Raw genomic sequence first — 20,082 nt, forward strand, 5'->3', positions numbered from 1 at the left:
CGGGCCAGCAGCAATCAGAGGCAGGGCTGGCTGTGACATCACCAACCTCACTTCAGCTGTAAGGGGGTGGGGTTCTATTCCTGCTTTGCATCCGTATTCACCACACCCTTGCCTGAAACAAACCCAGGGCTAGAGGCCCAGACCACTTCTTGTTGGCAGGCGTTGGAGAAAGGGATGTTTCTTTCCTCCACTCTCCCCATCTTCAGGGCCTCGGCCAGTTCCACTGTGACACTCCAGCCAGCTCTCCTACACCTGTGGTTCCTTCCACGGGATTTACCTCACTGTGAACCTGGAATAAACTCATCACCAGCTTTAAGTTTGCTCCTCTGGGACCCAGCCGGGTTTTTCCCACTGATAGGCTGACCTTGTTGAGCTATGGACAGGGGACAAGTGAGAGTGGACATGGGACAGTGGGACTCTTACCAGATTTGGGCTGTGAACAGCCTGCTGTGTTCTTTCCTCACTCACCAAAACCACCCACTTATCTTCTCTGAGAAACTCAACCCCTGTCCTTGGGCCCACTGCTGGAGATTGGGGGTGGCCAGGGAACACGGACAGCCTCAGACCTTCCCAGAGTCGGCATCTTCAAGCAGGGTGGAACTGGGAGGAGCGGGAGCCAGGCAGAGGGAGCCCACACAGCTGGAAAAGCTGATCTAGCTGTTGTGCTGGTCTCTTAGCAACAGCCACCAGCAGCCCCCAGTGACCACAGCAGTGCTGGGCCAGCCTGGGGGCTCTGACCTCACTATGTTTGCTGTGGCAACAGCCACCGGCAGCTAACTCCCTTTCCTCAAGGAAAGTCAAGTATTTGCATTTCTGCTGTGCGGTTTAGACGCCCTTCTTCCTTTCCCCAAGCCAAGGAGTAAAGGGAGGGAGGTGCAGTCTTGAAAACCATAGCCAGGAGGGCTCTCTACACCTTGGTTTCAAAGTATCCGAGGAGGCAGCCCTCAGAGTCTAGCCACTTCCCAGGACAGAGGCCAGCTGTTTACGAGTCCAGTCTGCGCCGCCCCCCCCTTCCCTCTCATCCCTCCCATCCCATGAAGCTGCAGGGACTAGTCTTCTTGGCATTGTTGCTTCTCTTTGTCTTCTGGTCAGGACATTGACAGGGCAGGTCTACCCCATAGAAACTCTCCAGGAGGTGTTGACCCATGTCCTCGGGGTTCCAAGGAGTCAAAATAGGATCCCTTCTTATGGGCAAACAAACCATGGAATAGATTGTGCACTGAATGGTCTGGGGCCACATACTCCCTGGCACCCATCTACTCTGGCTTTTGTGCCAGGAGAAAACCTCATTATTTAGCTGGAAGAAGTCAAATTCTACCTTCCTATGACCAGATGCCATTTTCTGCTTAGAAATAGAGTCCAGGAAGGGGGCGGGGGATGGGGGGAGGGCTTGACTTTAACTCCTGTAACCTGCTGTGCTCTTTAACCATTTGTGGCCCAAGGCCTTCTCGAGCCAGTGCCTAAAGCCCAGATCACATGCGTGTTCCTGTCATACACACCTCTCCCTCCCTCTTCGTAAATGTTGGGACACTTTCCCTGGGGAACAGAGAAGACCACCTTTGCCCGGTGTTTGTGTGTCAGGGCCATGGAGTCTGGTTGGTTTAGAGAACAGCACACTCACACCCTAGGTCTCCCCATAGGTGTGCCCTGGAGTCCTTGGGCTTTGGCTGACCCACAACCCAGCTTCCTGTCCTTTCTGTCTTGGAAGAAGGTCTCTTGTGCCTCGTCTTTTCCTCAAATTTAACTTTCCTTGGTCCTTCCCTAGCTCTGTCAGTTCCGTTGGCCGTATTTTCAAATCCAGCTTGCAGGTGTTAGCTCACTTCCCTGCCACATACCAGATATTTTCCCGCCTGCAAATCCTCACCAGAGCCAGGAGGAAGGTGGTCTGCGCCCTGCCTTTCAGATGGAGAAATTCGAGACTCAGACTAATTAGGCGACTTGTCTACAGACTCACAAATAGTAGAGGGCACAGCTGGAATTTGAGCCTTAAGCTGCTTCGCCAAACCCTGTGTTCTTTCCACCCCGTCTCACTGCTCCTGCCTTTCTGTGGCTTCACCTTCCCTCGTCTGGGTTGCTTCAAGTCAACATTACAATAAGAATGTTCACAGCACCCCACCCAGCGACGCCCATATCAACAGTGGTGCCCATTTGTTGAGCTGTCAGCCAGGCCCTGGGCTAACCAAGAGCTTTTACTCACATGAACTCCTTCAGTTTTAAGAGTGACCATATGACAATCCTACTGTTTTCCCCACCTAGGGCTTGCGACTCACTAAATACGTAGTAGGTTGACTTTACAGACGAGGATTCTGAGCCTGTGAGTGGAAGTTGCTCACCCAGGGCCACACGGTTGTGATGTGGCCAAGTCAGGCCTCTGAGATATGCCAGGCCATCTCGTCTGCCTGCCTCAGTTAAGATGGCTCCTGCCTTGAAAACCAGCACGTGGCCCCTGACTCAGAGTCTTCATGCTGGGTCAGTGCTTTGTGGTCCCCCTGCTCAGTCCTTGTCAGCCTGGGAGGGAGGATCTTCGTCCCCAGTTTACAGGTAAAGCAGCTATAAGGACTGGCCACAGTGAGTTTGTGGGCGCACCAGGACTTGACCCTCGGCTTATTTCACTCTGCCAGGCTGCATCTTCAAAATATAGCTTTTTTGTCCATTTGTTCATGCCCTTTTACATACTGTCCTTCTCCCTCTGCAGCTTCTCTCTTGAGTCCCTGTCAGGCCACTAAAAGTTGTTTAAATGCAAGTATTCCTCATCGTGCCAGTTCTGCTGAGCGTCTGAGTCTGGATAGGGCGCATACCTACATAGGTGCCTGAGTCCTGCCTCCGGAGATTGAGGTTCAGGACGTCGCGGTGAGGTTTGGGCTGCCTTTTTTTTTTTCCATTAGTATCTGGGTGATTCAGGTTCACAGGCTGAGTCCCTGGAGCCCCAGGGTCCGAAGGATCTGGGCCCCAGTCCCAAAGGGCCTGGCATATAGGAGGATACTCAGTAAATAGAAGCTATTGTTACTGCTGCTCGCTGTCAGATGTGGCCTAGGGCATGGCTCTGTGGCAGCACCAGCCCAGAATGCACCTGCCCATCACCTAGAGGAGGAGAAGAGAACATTAGTGGCTTGGAAAAGCATGGGCCCTCGCCTTGTCATGCTCCCTGCTTGTAAGCTTGTGGGTGAGGCTTAGGTTTCAGAGAAGGACTGAGGAAATAAAAGAACCAGTGTTGATGAAAGTCTACACAGCTGTCAGAAGGGGCTGGTTAATTATGACATACATTCTGTAAATGATATGTAGTCATTAAAAGAGAACACGGGCACAGAAAAATGTTAAGAGAAATGGTAAGTGGAAAAAGGCTTGTGAAGAATATATATAATGTGATTCCATTTGTGTTAAAAGTCACAGATGTCTCTAGAAATATATAAATTCAGTGTAGGTCATCTCTGGGAAGTAGAGCTGGCTGTAGGCAGATGAAGAGATCCTTATTCTAAGCTTTATGCCTCGTACTCTGAATTTTTTACTGGGAGTATGTATAGGCAGACCTCGGAAATGTTGTGGGTTCTGTGCCAGCCCACCGCAATAAAGCGAGTCGAAATCATTTTTGATAGTGGAGGGTCTTGCCTTCAGTTTGTAAAACAAACCATAACGTGTGAAGGGCGATACAGGGAGGCGCAGTAAGATGAGGACGGCCGCATTGCTGGGGGCGGGATGGCAGTGTGCCACCCAGAGCAAAGAGGATTAAAACACAAAGCCCAGTCCTTGGGAATTCCTTGTCCTGTGACTGTCAGCAGCTGCTTTCCCAGGTCAGTTTTCTGAGGGTGGACTCAGGAATCTTAAAAGGGAATAAGGGAGGTTTTCTGGGTTCCTCCGCTTAGAACTGCCCTGTCCTCAAGTCGCCGGCCTGCGTCATGCCTGCAGGAGAAAGCACCTTCCTGTAATACACTCTTGGCTCTTCTGTTCCCTGCCCCTAGACAAATGTTTATGGGTCAGCCCAGAGACGAAAAATGAGACCATTTGAAGGCTTCCAGCGCAAAGCTATTGTCATCTGTCCCACCGACGAGGACCTAAAAGACCGAACAATAAAGCGAACTGATGAGGAAGGGAAGGACGTCCCAGATCATGCGGTCTTGGAAATGAAAGGTAGGGGATGAGCAATTCCCAGGGGACATCTTACCAAGGTCCTTTAAAAACAGGCTCCTTAAACAATTTTTCTTTCCCTAGTTCCTTGATTATTTTTATTTTGTTCTTTCTTTGCTTCTGTTTTGTCCCTCCCCGTGTAGTGCCCAGATCTCTCTTGTGGCAAGGTTATCAGACTAGATGGGGTTGGGGCAGGAAAAGAGAGAGGATATGTGGGAGCAAATGCCTCAGCTTGCTCTTCTGCAGCATAAGGTGACTAGCTGCCTGGCCTGCTCTCTGGAGCGAGGAGGGATGGGGCGCTTACAGACACTGGTTTCATGGGGCTCAGCCGCCTTTCAGGACAGGGAGAAGTGCTTTGTTAGCCACTGGCCATTGTCAGGGAAGCCAAGGTTGGGACCCTGTCTCACCTCCATCGCTCACTGTTCCAGTCCCCTCTGCCTTCTGGCAGGCCAGTGCCCAGGAGGTGGAGGGGACCGGACCTCAGAAGGTCCTGACCCCTCTCCTTGTTCCCTCTGGGGTCCTCCCTTCCTCCCAGCCAACTTCACGTTGCCAGACGTTGGCGACTTCCTGGATGAGGTGCTGTTCATCGAGCTGCAGCGGGAAGAAGCGGACAAGCTGGTGAGGCAGTACAACGAGGAAGGCCGCAAGGCTGGCCCACCTCCCGAAAAGCGCTTTGACAACCGAGGAGGCGGCGGTGGCTTCCGGGGCCGCGGGGGTGGCGGCAGTTTCCAACGCTATGACAACCGAGGCCCCCCTGGGGGCAACCGAGGAGGCTTCCAGAACCGAGGGGGAGGTAGCGGTGGAGGAGGCAACTACCGAGGAGGTGAGTGGTCTCACACAGCTCTCCCGCTTCTGGTTCCCCAGCCCCGGGCCAAGCTTTGGGACAGAACCTCAAGGGGTCAGACTCCGAGGCCTTGGGAAGACGCTCCCACCACCCTGCTCCCCCGGGGCACAGCTCCTAAAGCCCTTGCTGTCGTGTTTGTGAATCTTCCCCTCATCTGACCACGAGCTCCTTGAGAAGAGAGGCCATACCGAGTTCACTGCCACTTCTGGGTCCCAGCTCAGGACCTGGTGCAGGGCGAATGTTACAGCTATTTTGGCTTTTGGTTTTAAAACAAATGGAGAAAGGGGCTGCAAGGGTTAAGTTACCCAGAATTTGCTCGGCTACATCTAGAGTTGGGATCAGGTGACCCAAAGCCTAAGTTCTCAGTCACTGAGTTCTGCTGTCCCTGCAGTGAGATGTGTGGTCACAATTTAACAAACAGGCCCTGTGGTGTCTCCATCTTATGCTGGACAGTTCTAGGGACACAGCCATGACGCAGATAGACACATCACCCTGTAGTGACAGTCCAGAAGGATTCTGAGTTTAATGGGAAAGTCTAGGGGTACCGTACGCTTGGGGGACACCTGATCCAACTGCGGAGGAGTGGGGCTCAGGGAAGGCCTCCTGAGATGCCATTGTCTAAGCCGAGGTCCAGAGGCGGTAGGAGTTGGAAGGAGGAAGATTCTGGGCCCCGCAAACAATTGCATAAGGGCTCAGGAGAGGCCGGCCCATTTAGCCAAGCCTGAAGGGGACTATCCCCAGTGCCTGGCATCCTCTCTTCCAGAATATTTCTTCTACTTAATTCAACAGCTGTCAAGACACTGGGGACACAGTAGAAACCGAGAGAGTCTTGGTCCGGGCTCATAGTCCAGTAGGCAAAACAAACCTGTCAACAGACTGATGGCCAGGTGTTATCAGGGCTGCACAAGGGAGCACGCCCAGGGGTCTCAGAAGCCCAAAAGGGGTGCTTTGTTCCCTTGACAGTTCCTGCGCTGTGCCTGGCCACGCTGAGGCTGCAGCAGTCACCAGGATGGCCTCCTGAGAATGATAGGCCTCTCGTCTGGTTTCTCCCATGCAGGGTTCAACCGCAGTGGAAGTGCTGGCTACAACCAGAACCGCTGGGGTAACAGCAGCCGGGATAACAACAACTCCAACAACCGAGGCAGCTACAACCGGGCTCCCCAGCAGCAGCCACCCCCGCAGCAGCCGCCACCGCCACAGCCACCACCACAGCAGCCGCCGCCACCACCCAGCTATAGCCCTGCTCGGAACCCACCAGGGCCCGGCAGCTACAGCAAGAACAGCAACATCCCTGGCTCGAGCGCCAGTACCAGCACCCCCACCGTCAGCAGCTACAGCCCTCCGCAGGTGAGGGGAGGTGGGCAGGAAGTCGCCAACACCTGTGAAGCCACAGGTCTCCACTCCCACCTCCAATCCTGCCCTTTCTCCCGGACAGTGCTTTTGATAGGGCCAGACCCCAGCGATCCCCAGATTCCTTCTGGACCCTTAGGGGGCAGTCTGCAAGTGTCGGTCCCTCTAGCAAGCACATTTTTCTTGACTGCGTCATTGGCTTACTGAATCCCCAAGAAAGTACGCAATTAGAGTTACCCCTTGCCTGGGCCAGAAGGGGCTGACCCCCTTGTCTTTAGGATGTGGAGATGTCCTAAGGCTTATCCGGAGCAGCTCCAGGCTCAGTTCTCATTCTCAGAGAGCCAGTGCTTGGGCTCCAGTACGCACAGGGCCCTGTCACCCAGAGCAGTCTCCATTGACTGTGCAGCCCTTTCCTGAGCACCTTCCACGTGCCAGACTTGGCAAGAGCTGCTAGGAGACAGACGAATGGTTCCCAGCCCTGATCTAAGCAGAATATTTCTTAGACAAGCACTGGGCAGTTATAGATTCAAGCCCCATCCCTGTAGCATCCTGATTTTGTGCCCTTGGACAAGCAGCCTTGCCTCTCTGGACCTCGTTTTCCTCATAAAAGACTAGAGTCGTTAGTAGAACTCACATCCGAGGTTTATTGTCGGGCATGGGTGGTGGCACAGCCTCGTGTGTAAGACTGTGGGCTAGGCTAGGCAGACCTGGGGGTCAAGGCCTGGCTCTGCTACTTTTTAGCTGTGTGACTTGAGCCCAGTGATTTCACCTCCCTGAGCCTCAGCTTCTTTATCTGTAAAATGAGGTTAATGGAGCCGACCTCACGGAGCTGGTGGGGGAGTAGATAGAGATACTGCCTGGACTCGGGAAGCACTTAGGAAGTTGCCACCACTGTTTTTCTCAGCAGCTCTTCCCGTAATGACTGCCGCCATTCACTGAGTGCCCAGTGGTTTTTGCACACAAGCTTACTGAATACACAAGGCAATCGAAGGGGTAGTTCTGTTGTAATTCTCATTTAAAAAAAAAAAAAAAAAAGATTTCAAGAAGTGCTGTGCACCTTGCCCCACACCCCCAGGGTCTCAGAGCTGGGTTAGGGTCTAGAACACAGCCCTGCATCCGACCTTGTCCTGCCATGCCGCAGAGCTGCCTCACCTCCCCCTGAGCCCTCAAACAGCTTCCACAGGGAAGTTCCTTTGCGGGCCCACTGCGGAGCCGGCTGTTTTACAGAGCCCTGATTATACCCTCCCCCCCACTTTCCAGCCGAGTTACAGCCAGCCGCCCTACAGTCAGGGAGGTTACAGCCAGGGCTATACAGCTCCACCACCTCCGCCTCCACCACCACCTGCCTACAACTATGGGAGCTACGGCGGCTACACCCCGGCACCCTACACCCCACCGCCACCCCCCACCGCACAGACCTACCCTCAGCCCAGCTATAACCAGTATCAGCAGGTAAGTGCCGGGCAGAGTCGGGGCAAGGGCTGGGCAGTGGAATGCAGAGACCTCCAGGGGCTCCACGTGGATGTGTGTTCCCAGACTTGAGTCCCTGCTTATCCCTGAGAAGATGGGCAGCCTGCTGGCCTCAGGCTGGCATTCGTCTGATACAGCCATTCCATTTGATGAACGTTTCTGCGCTGGCTGCTACGACTGGTATCCTGGTCCCTCTCCCCAGTGCAGCCAGGAAAAAGGCATAGTGGTGGCCAGTGTCTATCCCGCGCCTGCCCATAAGAATGGACACTGGCCATGGTGATCAAGTATGTTGAACTTGGTACCTAGCCATACCTGAAAGGGCATTATGTTGGCAAGCCCGGAGACCTAACTGCCCACCCATGTGGCATCAAGTCAGTCACTTGTCCTCCCGAGGTGCCTTGATTTCTCTGGGGGCCCGTGTGTCGGCTGTTATCACTGCACCCCTTGCTACTCTGGGTGAGAGTGGAGTGAGGGCAGGAGCCAAATGCGGGTCTGGATGAGGGACAACTTGGCGCTCTTGGTTTCTCCCCAGTATGCCCAGCAGTGGAACCAGTACTATCAGAACCAGGGCCAGTGGCCGCCATACTACGGGAACTACGACTACGGGAGCTACGCCGGGAGCACACAGGGGGGCACGAGCACTCAGTAGCCATGTGCCCCGGAGGCCCCCGCCGGCTTCCTCCACCAGCGCCCACCTCGGCCTCTCATCTGCCCCATCGGGTCCTGTGGTGCTGAGGATCGGGTCATCCCAGGGCTGCCTCCCTCCAGCCTGCTGCCTCCGCTCTGAGGGGCTTCTTCCCCCACACAGGGCTGGGCATTTTTCTCTGGATTCAAACAGGCAACAGTGACCTTTCATTTTCTGTTTCTCCCTTCGTCTCCTCCCTCCTCAACCTCTGACTCCTTTTCTCCTTTTTGACTAAAGACCCCCTTCTCCCTTGGTCTTACGGTGAGGCTACAGTGGCAGAGGGGAGCCCCTTCCTGTCTACTTGTCCCAGCCCTGCTCCAGCCCCTCAGCTTCCCAGACCCTCATGCAGTTGGTTGTAAATTCTCCCAGGAGCTGTTTTACTGTCTACTTTTCAGGATTAAAAAAAAAAAAAAAAAAAAATCAAAAACTTAAAAAAAAAAGTTTAAAAAGCAACATGGGGAGGGAGGGAGCAGTGACATATTTTTTTGGTAATTATGGTTTTTTTTTTAATTTTTAGAATTTGTCCGTTTTTACTGTGGGTCGGCTGTTGATATTTCATCAGGATAACCATTTCTTTGCTGAGTTCAGGCACCCAAGGAAGGCCACACCCTCAAAACAAAACACACACACAAAAAGAAAACCACAGAATCATCTTTAACCTAACTTTTTATACGATGTCTCAGTTTCCCGTAACTTTGCACACAAGCTTCTGTGTTGAGTTGAATTGTAACTGCTTTTTGTATTTGGAGAGAGTGTGACTATTGAACTTGAAATCTTTTATTCTAGGCGTCTTGGTAGTTTCTGGTGGGATTAAGCGGGCAGGAGGGAAAAAGGGGAGGGGGCTCCTTCTCTTTGGAACATGAAATTTCTCCCACTGCCTCTTCTCCAGAGGTCACCTAGGTGCCGGATCTGAAGGTTTTTCCTACAGTGATCCTCTGCTTATTTTTACTTCCCCTTGACCCATATGTTTTAACAGGATTTTAACAAACTGCACTTATTAAGAAATGTGTTTGCCCTGTTTTGTTTTGTTTTATTTCAATAAATGACATGGCACCTCCTAGCAGGAAGGAAGCAGGGTCGAAACCCTGAGGCGTTACTGCACTTGGACTTTAATTGGGGTGGGGCCTTTTCAAGGGGATACTATTTACTCATTCATTAAACACTTACTGAGGGATTCCTGTGCCTGGCCCCGTTTTTGGTGCTGGGGGTGCCCCCTTAAAACTGAGGCCCTCAGTTTAAAACCCACTGGCTCATTTTTAAAGTGGTTCTCTGGTCCTTGCCCTTTCCTGTCCATTCATAGTACCAAATCTCTACAGGAAATAGTGAGTATAAGGCAGGGAACCAGATCCCTAGGTGGAGGGTGAGGTAGGGATGATGGAGTTGAGACCGAGGCTGGGCTGTGACTGCTCATCCACTTGAGGCCTGGCCTGTGAGCTGGCCTTAGGATGGTTTCTGCCCGCACTCCTGGTTCCAGTCTAGTGTAGATTGTGGAGCCACTTTATCCAGCCAATGTGTTAGGTACTTGGTCTGTTCCTCACCCAGTCTAGATAATGTTGGGGACACAGCATGGCTAAGGCAGCACCAGACCCTACCCTCACAGGGCTCCCAGTCCAAAGGTAACAGATCTGTCATCAAATGGTGACAGCAGCAGGTGGTCAGCTGTGAGGGCCTGCCGTGTGGGGGGTGGTGAGGTGAGTGCTTAGAGAACTTTTTTGAACGAGTGAGCCGGGGTGAAGGACTTTGCATTCCCACAGCCTGTCAGCCTCCTCCCCCAGCTATTTGAGTCATTTCTTCATCCCCATTGGACATTCTGTGTTCCTAGACCTTTGTGAGGGACAATGCTGGGCACAAGAGTGGCCACTTCAATCTCATCCCTTTCGTCACATGAAGTATCTCAGCCTTGTGAAGGGAATACAAGCAACAAAATGGAGGAAGGCCGATTCGTTTTGAGGTCAGGGGTGGGGCTTCAACGTGAGAAGAGCCAAAGTTGATGGCTAGTTGGGCCTAAAGGAACCCTAGAGTATCCCCCCACACACACACACCCTTCTCAGAGCGGTAGGGAGGTCCTCCAGTCTACCCTGGGAGGTCCTCTTCTGGACAGGTCTGTGTGTTGGGTAACAGTGCCCTCTGCTGGCTTCTCCCGTGATAACATTTTTAAGTGTCCCCATCTACCCGGTGTGGCAAATGGGCCGCTTTCCTCCAGATCCCTTATCTTAGGAATGCAGACTGCCCTTGGCCAGTCTCGGTTACTGTACCAGCCTCCTCACAGGTCTCCCTGATCTCCAGTCCCTTACCCTGACACAGGATAGAAAGGAGTTCAAGCTACTTAATATGGCTTGTGGGGCCCCCACAGCTGGCCCCTGATCACCTCACTAAACTTCATTTTTGCTGCTCCCCCTTTGGACTTCAGATTGGTGGTTTGTTCTGGGGGACTCACAAGTCCCTTGTAGAATCTACAAGTTCCATGAACCCAATCCACATATATGTGGAAGTTTGCATAAAGATTTGTGAGGTTCTCAAGTCTTCTGCAGCCCAATCGTGAACTTAGAATTCTTTTCCTATTCTCCGGCCACACTGAAGTCCTTGCAGCAACCAGAACTACCCATGCCTGTCTTCACATCTGGGTCTTTGCCTCATGCACCTCCCTTCCTCTTATCCTAATTCATCCTTAAGGTCTCAGCTTGGGCATCCCCTCTCCAAAAGAGCCTTCTCTAACCTTCCAGGCTAGAGCGGCAGCTCCCCTAGTCTCCTCGATCAGTCAGTCCAGTCAGGGTGGTCACTGGTGGCATGTCTACTGGTAACGCACCTGACTGAGTCCCTACCCATCACCTAGGAGCAAATCAGGGCCATGGTTTTCTCCCTCCACATCTGCAGATTCTCCAGGTCCTCATCACCTGTCTCACGAGCCAGGGACTTGGTGTGATGACAGAAGCAAGAGACAAGGCTTAGTCAATATTCTTCTTAGTGAAGAAATAAGGGGACAGACTGGTCTAAACTAGAGCACAAACTCTTTGAGACCCTGAGGGTTTCTCATTAAACAATCCATCCCAAAATTAAGCGTGCTGGGCTCAAGTCACAGCAGTGAACAGGTCGAACAATGGTTCAGATCCCTCCTCATATTCCAATTTCGGAGCAACTCGCACGGGGATGGAATGGAAGGGGTTCTCAGACCCGGGAGCCCTTTCCCTTCCTGGCTCCAGAGGGCGGGACCCGAGGAGGGACGCATGCGCATAGAAGGTCCGCCCTCGGCCCGGAACTTCGATTCTGGGCTCGGCGGAGCACCCGGCCCCGGGTGTGTGCTCAGCCGGAAGTGGCCGCTGAGGGCGTGTGGCCGGGCTTAGTGTACGGCGCCTGCCACGGCAGTTAACAAGTAGTAGAAAGCCAACATGGAGGCCGTGGCAACGGCGGCGGCGACGAGGGAACCCGATGAAGGTGAGGTCTTGGCCACGCGGAGGCGACGGGAAGGTGGGGCTGCGGTGTCACTGGGAAATGATTCCCCTTGAGCGCGATGGAGGACTCTGTTGCGGGACACTTGTCCTCGAGCATTACCTGTCCACTTCACTGTTTTGTGCAGATTAACCCCTTTCGTTACGGGCTGACCTCCTTTACCCGATCCCCTTCCCGGAAGTTAACCTAAGTTAACCTCTTCCAAGTTCCAGGCCAGCCTTTTCATGACCCAGACGAATCCAGTTCCTTTGCAGGCTAATTCTCAGGTTAACATAAACCTCTCCCCTGTTCCGGGCTAACTCCCATTGTCCCAGCCAACCCTGCTTCTCAAGTTACCCTCTTCTTTTTGTCGAACTACCCTTCCCTTGCCCCAGGCTAACCCTTCTACTCCAGGCCAACCCTCCTCCTGCCCCATGCAAACTCTGCTTATCCCAGACTTAACTGCGTTTTCTTCTCATTCTAATCCCTATTCCCCCAAAGTTCACAGTCTCGCCTGCCTCCTCAGGTTTCTGTGCTCCCCCAATTTTTTTTTTTTTTAATTCTTATTTTTTATTATTATGTATGCCTACAGTACCTGGTCTTCCTAGGTGGTCTCCCATCCAAGTACTAACCAGGCCCGACCCTGCTTAGCTTCCAAGATCAGACACTGGGCTTGTTCAGGGTGACATGGCTGTAGACCATGGACCGTGGCTCCACTGGGGTGCGAACGCAGGACTTACTGCCTGTACAGCAGACATGCTGACCGCCACGCTATGGAACCACATCCCCCATTTCTTTCTTTTGCATTTCAGTCTCTTTATTTCTCCTTACGGCTTCCCATCAAGAATCTAAAATGCTTTTGTTTTGCTCATCCTCCAGTTCCATCTCCCTGCTTCAGAGTAATCCCGTGTTGGGTGAGGTGTGGTTGGGAGGCTGAAACATCAGTGACCAAGAATTAGTAATTGTTGAAGCTGGATGATGGTTGTATTGAGGAGAGGGGCGCAGATTCTTACTCTACTTTTGTGTAGGTTTGAAATTTTCCAGAATAAAAAATCTTTTAACCTAAAAAAGCAAATCTGTCCCTTGATGCCATGCTGCCTTTCCAGGAACCGTCTGTCCTCTCCAAAGAGTTGTGAATACTTGTCTCAATTTCCTCACCTCCCACCCACTAAAGTCTGGCTTTTACCTTCAGAAACTGCTGTGATTAGGGTCCCCAGTGACTTCCCCATATAGTTAAACCGGGCTACTCTATTCAGTTAATTTTTTGCTAGACGACATGGAGAATTCAATGCCATTGACCCATCTGTCCATATTGAAAGTTTTCCCTTGGTCTCCATGACACCTCTCTCATTTTTTTCCTTTCTCTCAGGCTCTTCCTGCTCAGCCTCTGTTAGTGTCCTAGGGTTGGTTTAAAACAAGAGAAAATTTATTCTCTGACAGTTCTGGAGGCCAGAAGTCTGAAACCAGTCAGCATCACCCGGCTGAAATCTAGGTGTCAGCAGGACCGTGGAGGGCTCCTTCAGACGCTCTAGGGAAAAACCTAATCCTTGCCTCTTCCACCTCTGGCGGCTCCTGGCCTTCCGTGGGTTGTCATCACATCACTCCAGTCTCTGCCTCTATCCGTCTTCAAATGGCTTTCTCCATGTGTGTCAAATCTTGGACTCTCTTATAGGACACTTGTGATGGCATTTAGGGCCCACCGAAATAATGCAAGATAAGATCTTGAGATCCTTAACTTAATCACATCTGCAAAGACCCTTTTGTTGTTATTGGCTACATAAGTTAACACTGGCAGTTTTCAGGAATGAAGATTTGGCCATCTTTGGGAGGACGTTTGTTAGCCTTTCACAGCCATATCTTCTCCCCACCCAGTCAGGGCTCTTTCTTAGCTCCTCTTCTCTTCTCATCCCTCACACACACACCCCTGCCCTCACCACGACCTCTCATTTCTTTCAGCTTTACTTCTTGTCTTGGCTCTGATGACCCCCACAACTCTGTCCCTAGCCCTGCATTTCTCTCCCAAGAAGTCTCTAGTCCCACGTATGAGTGGTCTCTTAGCTGCCTCCCCTTGGATGTCTCCTGGGCCCATCATACCTTCCACGTCCCAGACTGGCCTCAGCATCTTCCCTCAAACCTGCTCCTCGTCCATGTCTCTGTCTCAGGCTCAGTTTGACCAGTTCCCGGGCCAGAGCCCTGTATCTTGACTGGATACTTTCCTCACCTCCCAGCCCTTCAGCCCCATGGCTTGTCCGCTTGGCTTCCTGAGCGTCTTCCTGACCACCACCTCTCCTGTTCCCTCCACAGCCCCTGCCCAGTTCAGTCTTCTCTTGCCAGTGATTAAAACCCTCCTTGAAATCCATGTACCTGTAACCGTCACCCCCTTGCTCTTCCCCATCTCAGCTAAGCTACCTAGAGGAGTTGTCTGTACTTTGTGTCTTCACTTCACCTCCTGCTTGCCACAGCCTGGCTCCAGTTCCCACCACTTTCAAGAAGCAGCTCTCACCAAGATTTGCCTGGCACAGCTTTCCTGTTTCCAGGGCCTGTTTTCTTTGACCTTGCCTGTCTCTCTGGTCATCTGGGTGCTCTGTGAGGGCAGGAGCTGTGTCGAAGTCCTCTCATAACTCCTCAGCATCGCCCAGCTGAGGGCCTTGCATAGATTTCGAGTTGCTAAAGAGTGGTTAGATGAATTATAAATGAGCAGGAGAGAATGAATGAATGAGTAGACAAGCAAGTGAATGCGTTAATGATTTCATGAACAAATGCAAATTAACGGAATCAGTGAACGAAGTGGTAAAGGACCAGGTAAACACACCAAGTACACTCCTGCCTCAGGGCCTTTGCACTGGCTGTTCCCTTTGCCTTTTCCCCCCAGAAATCTCATTGTTCCGTCCTTCACCACCTCAGGTCTCTACTGAAATGTCACTTTTTTGGCAAGGCCTTCTGTGACTCCCCGTGTTCCCTCCTCCTTCCCCCTGTATTTTTCTGCGTAGCTCTTGAAACCACCTAACATATTGTATATTTCCTAATACAATATGTGTTTTCACTAATAGTGTTTTTTAATTGTTTGTGTCCCCTATTAAAATGTCAACTTCTTGCTTACTGAGGTATCTCTAGGGCCTAGCACAGGGCCCAAAATATAGTAGGTGCTCAATAAATGCGAAGCGAGTAAGGGACTGAGCATGGAGCCCCTTCCACCCACTTCCCCCTCCCCCACTCCCATCCCTGGATTAACAAACCTCTCCTCCCCCCACAGGCTGCACAGAGCCCAGTCCTGGGCACTGGGGGGAGCTGAACTGGACACCAGTCCCATCCAGACCCCCGGACAAGGTGGAGGCAGCGGAGAGAGTGTCAAGGGCCCTGGATGAGGACCCCCCTGGGGCCGAGAACGCGGCGGTGAGCGCCATGCTGCGTGCCGTGGCTGCCAGCCGCCTGCCCGTGTGCAGCCAGCAGCAAGGCGAGCCTGACCTGACCGAGCGGGAGAAGGTGGCCATCCTGGGCCAGCTATACCACGAGAAGCCGCTAGTGTTCCTGGAACGCTTTCGCACCGGCCTCCGCGAGGAGCACCTGGCCTGCTTCGGCCACTTGCGCGGTGACCATCGTGCAGACTTCTACTGTGCTGAGGTGGCCCGGCAGGGCGCTGCCCGACCCCGCACCCTGCGCACGCGCCTGCGGAACCGGCGCTACGCAGCCCTGCGTGAGCTCATCCAAGGTGTGGGGGCGGGTGGGCTTGGCGGGAGGGGAAACTGAGGCAGAGGAAGTCAGAAACGAGTATGCAAGAGCAGAAACGCAGACGGAGATCCTGGGGGACAAGTGTTGGACAGGGACACGAGGAGAGTCTGAAACAAATGTGAGGTGAGAGGGCAAACAGGGGCCCGGGGGAGAGAATGGGACAGGCAGCGGGGGGGTCAGAATTTAGTAGATGACAAAGGTGCCATTTCAGATCAGGGAGCCGAGGACTCGGTACCCAGCACTGTGATAACTGGTTATCCCGCAGGAAAACTAGATCCCCCCCTCACACCCCATAAGGGCATTGCCGGAAACCTAGGGCAATGAATGTGTTTATGACCCTGGGGATGCAAAGGCCTCTCGAACAGGACACGTGAAAAGCACGAAGAAAAACATCAATATCTTTTTGACCGTGATGTAGTCACAGGTGTCTTTGTGACCAAAGACACCAGAACTAAAGTGAAATGAGAGTAAATGAAGCAGAGAGAGTTAAGTTTCTAATTAGGGAGAAGGCATGCACTAGGAGAGAGGGGAACGGACCAGGCAGCCAGGAGAGCTGCGAAGGGCCGGGGTCTGGGGACGGGGAAAGCCAGGCCCACCCGGTGGGTGGCTGCCGAGAGGAGCATAAGGAGAGAGAGGTGAGGTCCCGATCTGGAAGACCACCGCGGGCACCATGCCTGGACAGAGGCCCTGCCCTGTTTGATCCTGTGCACACACAGGCCAGCTCCACGCATATGTCCACTTAGGTGCCCAGCAGCGCAGGGCACTCCAGGTGTACGCACCAGCAGCCGGAATGGGCTCAGCAGTCAGGCACACACGTCCCATAGACCGTGCAGTGCGCTTGCCTGCAACATTCTCCATGCCAGCTCCAAACACACAGGTGCCCGTGGCGGTGTGCTGAGACACACAGGTGCCCGTGGCGGTGTGCTGAGACACACAGGTGCCCGTGGCGGTGTGCTGAGACACACAGGTGGCTGTGCGCACATAACAATAGGAGCTTGCGAATCCTGCCATGCACAGTTGTCCATGGCCCTGACAGTACACAGACATGCTTGACACATCAGCACACATGCAGACACAGGCCCGGTGACACACACATGCTCAGGCACATGCATGAGTACTGGTGGCTACATGACCTCAGGTATCTGCATATTTTCCTACACATATGCATGTGTGTGCACACTCACACTTACGTGTTCATGTCTTCCATCCAGCATGATCGCACATGTACACGGACACACGTGTGCTCAGATGCTCTCCCTACATGCTGCCCACAGGCCCTGACCCCACACCCACTTGCCTCCTCTCCTCAGGGGGCGAGTACTTCAGCGACGAGCAGATGCGGTTCCGGGCCCCGCTGCTGTACGAGCAGTACATCGGCCAGTACCTGACACAGGAGGAGCTCAGCGCCCGTGCCCCGGCCCACCAGCTGCCCAAGCCCCACTCCCCGGGCTCGCCCGCCTGCCCGCTTTCTGACCTGCTGCTCCAGTCCTACCAGGAGCGGGAGCTGCAGCAGCGGCTGCTCCAGCAGCAGGAGGAGGAGGAGGCCTGCCTGGAGGAGGAGGAAGAGGAGGAGGATAGTGATGAGGACGGTAAGGGCCAGCAGCTTGCATTATCTGGGTGGGCCCCCTAGTGTCCAGACACCCCAGCCCTGGGCCTGTGCGTCTCCCCATTCCATGGCACCAGGCTGGGCCCCACCAGCAAGAGCAGACATTGAGTCCCTCCCCTGTCTGGCCCGAGTGCCCTGTGTGCTCTGGCCCTTCCCAGCATCTGTGTCCCCACTGCTCAAAGGTACCAAGCAATCCCTCGCCTCCAGGCCTTCGCCCAGGCCATTCCCTCTGCCGAGAATGTCTGCCCCTCACCGCCCATCAGGTGCGTTTGGTCCTGACCCTATTCAGCAGGCCCCAGAGTGCTGTATTCTCATTTCGTGTTTGGTGTGTGATCCTGGTGGGAGAGGGGGAGGCCAGGCACCAGCGCCATCTTGATCACTGATGTGTTCCCAGTGCCACCCAGCACAAAAGCAGCAGCTCTCTGTGGACTGTGTCCAGTGCCTGCCTGAATGCACCCCTCACCGCCCCCACCACGGGTGTCTCCCCCCACAGACCAGAGCCCCGACAAAGACTCAGAGGCCTGGGTCCCCGACTCAGAAGAGAGGCTGATCCTGCGGGAGGAGTTCACCAGCCGGATGCACCAGCGCTTCCTCGACGGCAAGGACGGGGACTTTGACTACAGGTGCCCCATGCCCCGCCTCCCAGCCCTCAGCCCCGTGCCTGGTCCCAGGTGCCTCCACAGAGGGCCTTCCTTCGTGGTGCTAGATGGCCTCAGAACAGTTGCATGTCATGGGTCCTCAGGTCGGCCTCAGGGTTTAAGATCAACTAAAGATCAGTGGCTACCTTGGACTAGCTTTGTCCTTCTCAGAGCCTCAGTCCCCTCTGTAAGGAGGGAATGCGCAGGGCTGACATTCAGCTCAATATTGCTAAGACGTTGAAATCTTTCCATTCTGACAAGTGGGGGTAGCCTGGCAGGACGCCACTTTTCCCAGGCCTCCCAAGTGTTCCTCAGGACCCCGACCTCATGCGACAGGAAGTAAACCCTGGCAGGGCTCATGCATGTGGGGGCGGAGCTTGTGGTGGATGCCCCTGCAGTGCTGGTGGTTAATTTCTCCAGTACAGCCCTGGGGCAAGACACATGGGACACCTGCTTTGGAAAGGATTCTGCCATCAGAAAAAAGGACATAAAGGAGTGAAGTATCAGAGTCAAAGATAACTATCAACTGAGGCCATCTCGCCTTGTCCTGAACACGAGTGTGGCAGCAGAGAGCCCTGGTTTCAAACCCAGCCCTGACTCCATGGGAACAAAGCAGACCCTTGGGGGCGTTTCAGCAGAATAGGAATCATGACCGCCACTGCCCCAAGCAGTACCTGGGGACAGTATCTCCGCCCCTAGACGGAATCGTCTGGCTCATCCAGCCAGGGCGAGCCCCTCAGCCCGAGTGCCCGCAGAACAGTGAGCAGAGAGCCTGGGCCGTGGGGAGCCCTCCAGGGCAGCACCGCCATCAGAAAGCCCATGGGGGTGCTGAGTGGGGAGTGCTGGGGACCGGAGCCTGTCCCCTCTGCAGAGGGCGCTGCTGGGCAGCAGAGCCGAAGCGTCCCTCATCCACGTTCAGCCGCCAGGTGCTGAGTGCCTACTTTGTTCAGGCTCTGGGAATAAAATGGGGAAAAAAGCCCACGAGAGTTTTCCTGCCCTAAGGGGGTCCTTCTGTAGTGAGGAAGACAAGTATCTAGCGCTGATGGGCCATGAAGGAAAATGAAGTGGGGTCAGGGGGAGAGTAACAAGGTGGCCAGGGAAGGCTCACTGAGCAAGTGACATTTGAGCAGAGACCTGCAAGGAAGCGAGGGGTACGCAACGTAAGTCTCTGGGGAAGAGTGTTCTTGGCAGGGGGAACAGCAGGTGCAAGAGCCCTGAAGTCACGAGGAAGGGCGAGGATGCAGGAGCGACAGGAGGGGTGAGGAGTGGGAGGTCTCATCGGGGCAGGCAGGTCAGACGGGGCTTCCCACGTGCAGGTGAGTGATGGGAGCCCGGGGAGGGTCTGGAGAGGAGCCGGGCTCCTCACGGTTTAAGATCACGCGTCACCTTAAGTCAGGCTTTCTGGGCCTCAGCGCTGCTGAGCTTTGGGCTGGATGACTCCTTGTGTGGGAGGATGTCCTGTGTGCAGCAGGACACTGAGCAGCATCCTGGCCTCGAACCCCTCGGTGCCAGCAGTAGCCTACAGTGTGACAACCAAGTATCTCTAGTTTTGGACAAATGTCCCCTCGAGGGCAAAGTCTTCCTGGTTGAGAAGACTCTGGAACTTGGGGCTAACCCTGTGTCACCACATCACCTCTTCCAGCTTTTCAAGAGAAACCAGAAGTTTCTATAGTGAAATCTCTGATTTGGAAAATGTCGCCTTTGGTTTGAAGCCCCGAGATATCCCACATCCCCCTCCCAGGGTTAGCTGGGACTTATTATAGCTGCCAGCATATGACTTGGCCTCAGGGGCCTCAGGAGCACCCCCTGACACCCCTTCCCCCCGCAGCGCCGTGGACGACAACCCTGACTTCGACAACTTGGACATCGTGGCCCGGGATGAGGAGGAGAGGTACTTCGACGAGGAGGAGCCTGAGGACGCACCCAGCCCCGAGCTGGACGGGGACTGATGGCTGGGCCAGGCACTCTGCCCCCGCACAAGCACGGCAGCTGCTCACAGGCGGCTCAGCGACTTTCTCCAGGACCCGTCTCGGAGCGCCCTTCCCGTGTCGGACCCCCTGTTTCCCCACCCAGCCCTGCCTTCCTCTTTTTTGCTATGTCTGGGTTTGTCTCTTTTCCTGTCTTTCTATTTCTCCCGTTCTCTGTGCCTCGGCTTCTATCCTCTGGCCCAGGGTAAACGTCCTCCCTTTAACCAAGGCTGGCGGGACCCTGC

General features: G+C 53.9%; 3 protein-coding genes and 1 pseudogene across 13 annotated transcripts in view; 2 read left to right on the forward strand and 2 right to left on the reverse strand.

Annotated features, from left to right (window-relative positions):
- Positions 1 to 9,538, forward strand: part of HNRNPUL1 (heterogeneous nuclear ribonucleoprotein U like 1) — a 32,683-nt gene extending 23,145 nt beyond the window's left edge. For all 11 annotated transcript variants that reach the window (XM_023525148.1, XM_023525145.1, XM_011383625.2 and 8 more), the window contains 5 exons: positions 3,957 to 4,125; positions 4,658 to 4,945; positions 6,024 to 6,313; positions 7,577 to 7,768; positions 8,319 to 9,538. In XM_023525148.1, coding sequence (XP_023380916.1) covers positions 3,957 to 4,125; positions 4,658 to 4,945; positions 6,024 to 6,313; positions 7,577 to 7,768; positions 8,319 to 8,435 — 1,056 coding nt within the window. In that variant the 3' untranslated portion in view covers positions 8,436 to 9,538. The remainder of the gene's footprint in view (positions 1 to 3,956; positions 4,126 to 4,657; positions 4,946 to 6,023; positions 6,314 to 7,576; positions 7,769 to 8,318) is intronic.
- A 598-nt stretch (positions 9,539 to 10,136) lies between these two features.
- The window catches only part of TGFB1 (transforming growth factor beta 1), a 29,730-nt gene continuing 19,784 nt past the window's right edge, over positions 10,137 to 20,082 (reverse strand). The window contains exons 8-9 of the mRNA XM_011383629.1: positions 11,672 to 11,677; positions 10,137 to 10,147 (exon numbers count right to left, since the gene is read on the reverse strand). The gene's annotated coding sequence lies outside the window, so the exon portion shown is untranslated. The remainder of the gene's footprint in view (positions 10,148 to 11,671; positions 11,678 to 20,082) is intronic.
- On the forward strand, positions 11,723 to 20,076 carry CCDC97 (coiled-coil domain containing 97). Its single transcript, XM_011383628.2, has 5 exons — positions 11,723 to 11,903; positions 15,151 to 15,606; positions 16,937 to 17,215; positions 17,726 to 17,855; positions 19,699 to 20,076. The coding sequence occupies exons 1-5, from the start codon at positions 11,858 to 11,860 to the stop codon at positions 19,817 to 19,819; spliced, it is 1,032 nt and encodes a 343-aa protein (XP_011381930.1). The 5' UTR covers positions 11,723 to 11,857; the 3' UTR covers positions 19,820 to 20,076.
- On the reverse strand, positions 12,481 to 12,596 carry LOC111733167 (annotated as a pseudogene).

The sequence above is a fragment of the Pteropus vampyrus genome, unplaced genomic scaffold (genome assembly GCF_000151845.1).
Source record: "Pteropus vampyrus isolate Shadow unplaced genomic scaffold, Pvam_2.0 Scaffold534, whole genome shotgun sequence".
Taxonomy (NCBI): Eukaryota; Metazoa; Chordata; class Mammalia; order Chiroptera; family Pteropodidae; genus Pteropus; species Pteropus vampyrus.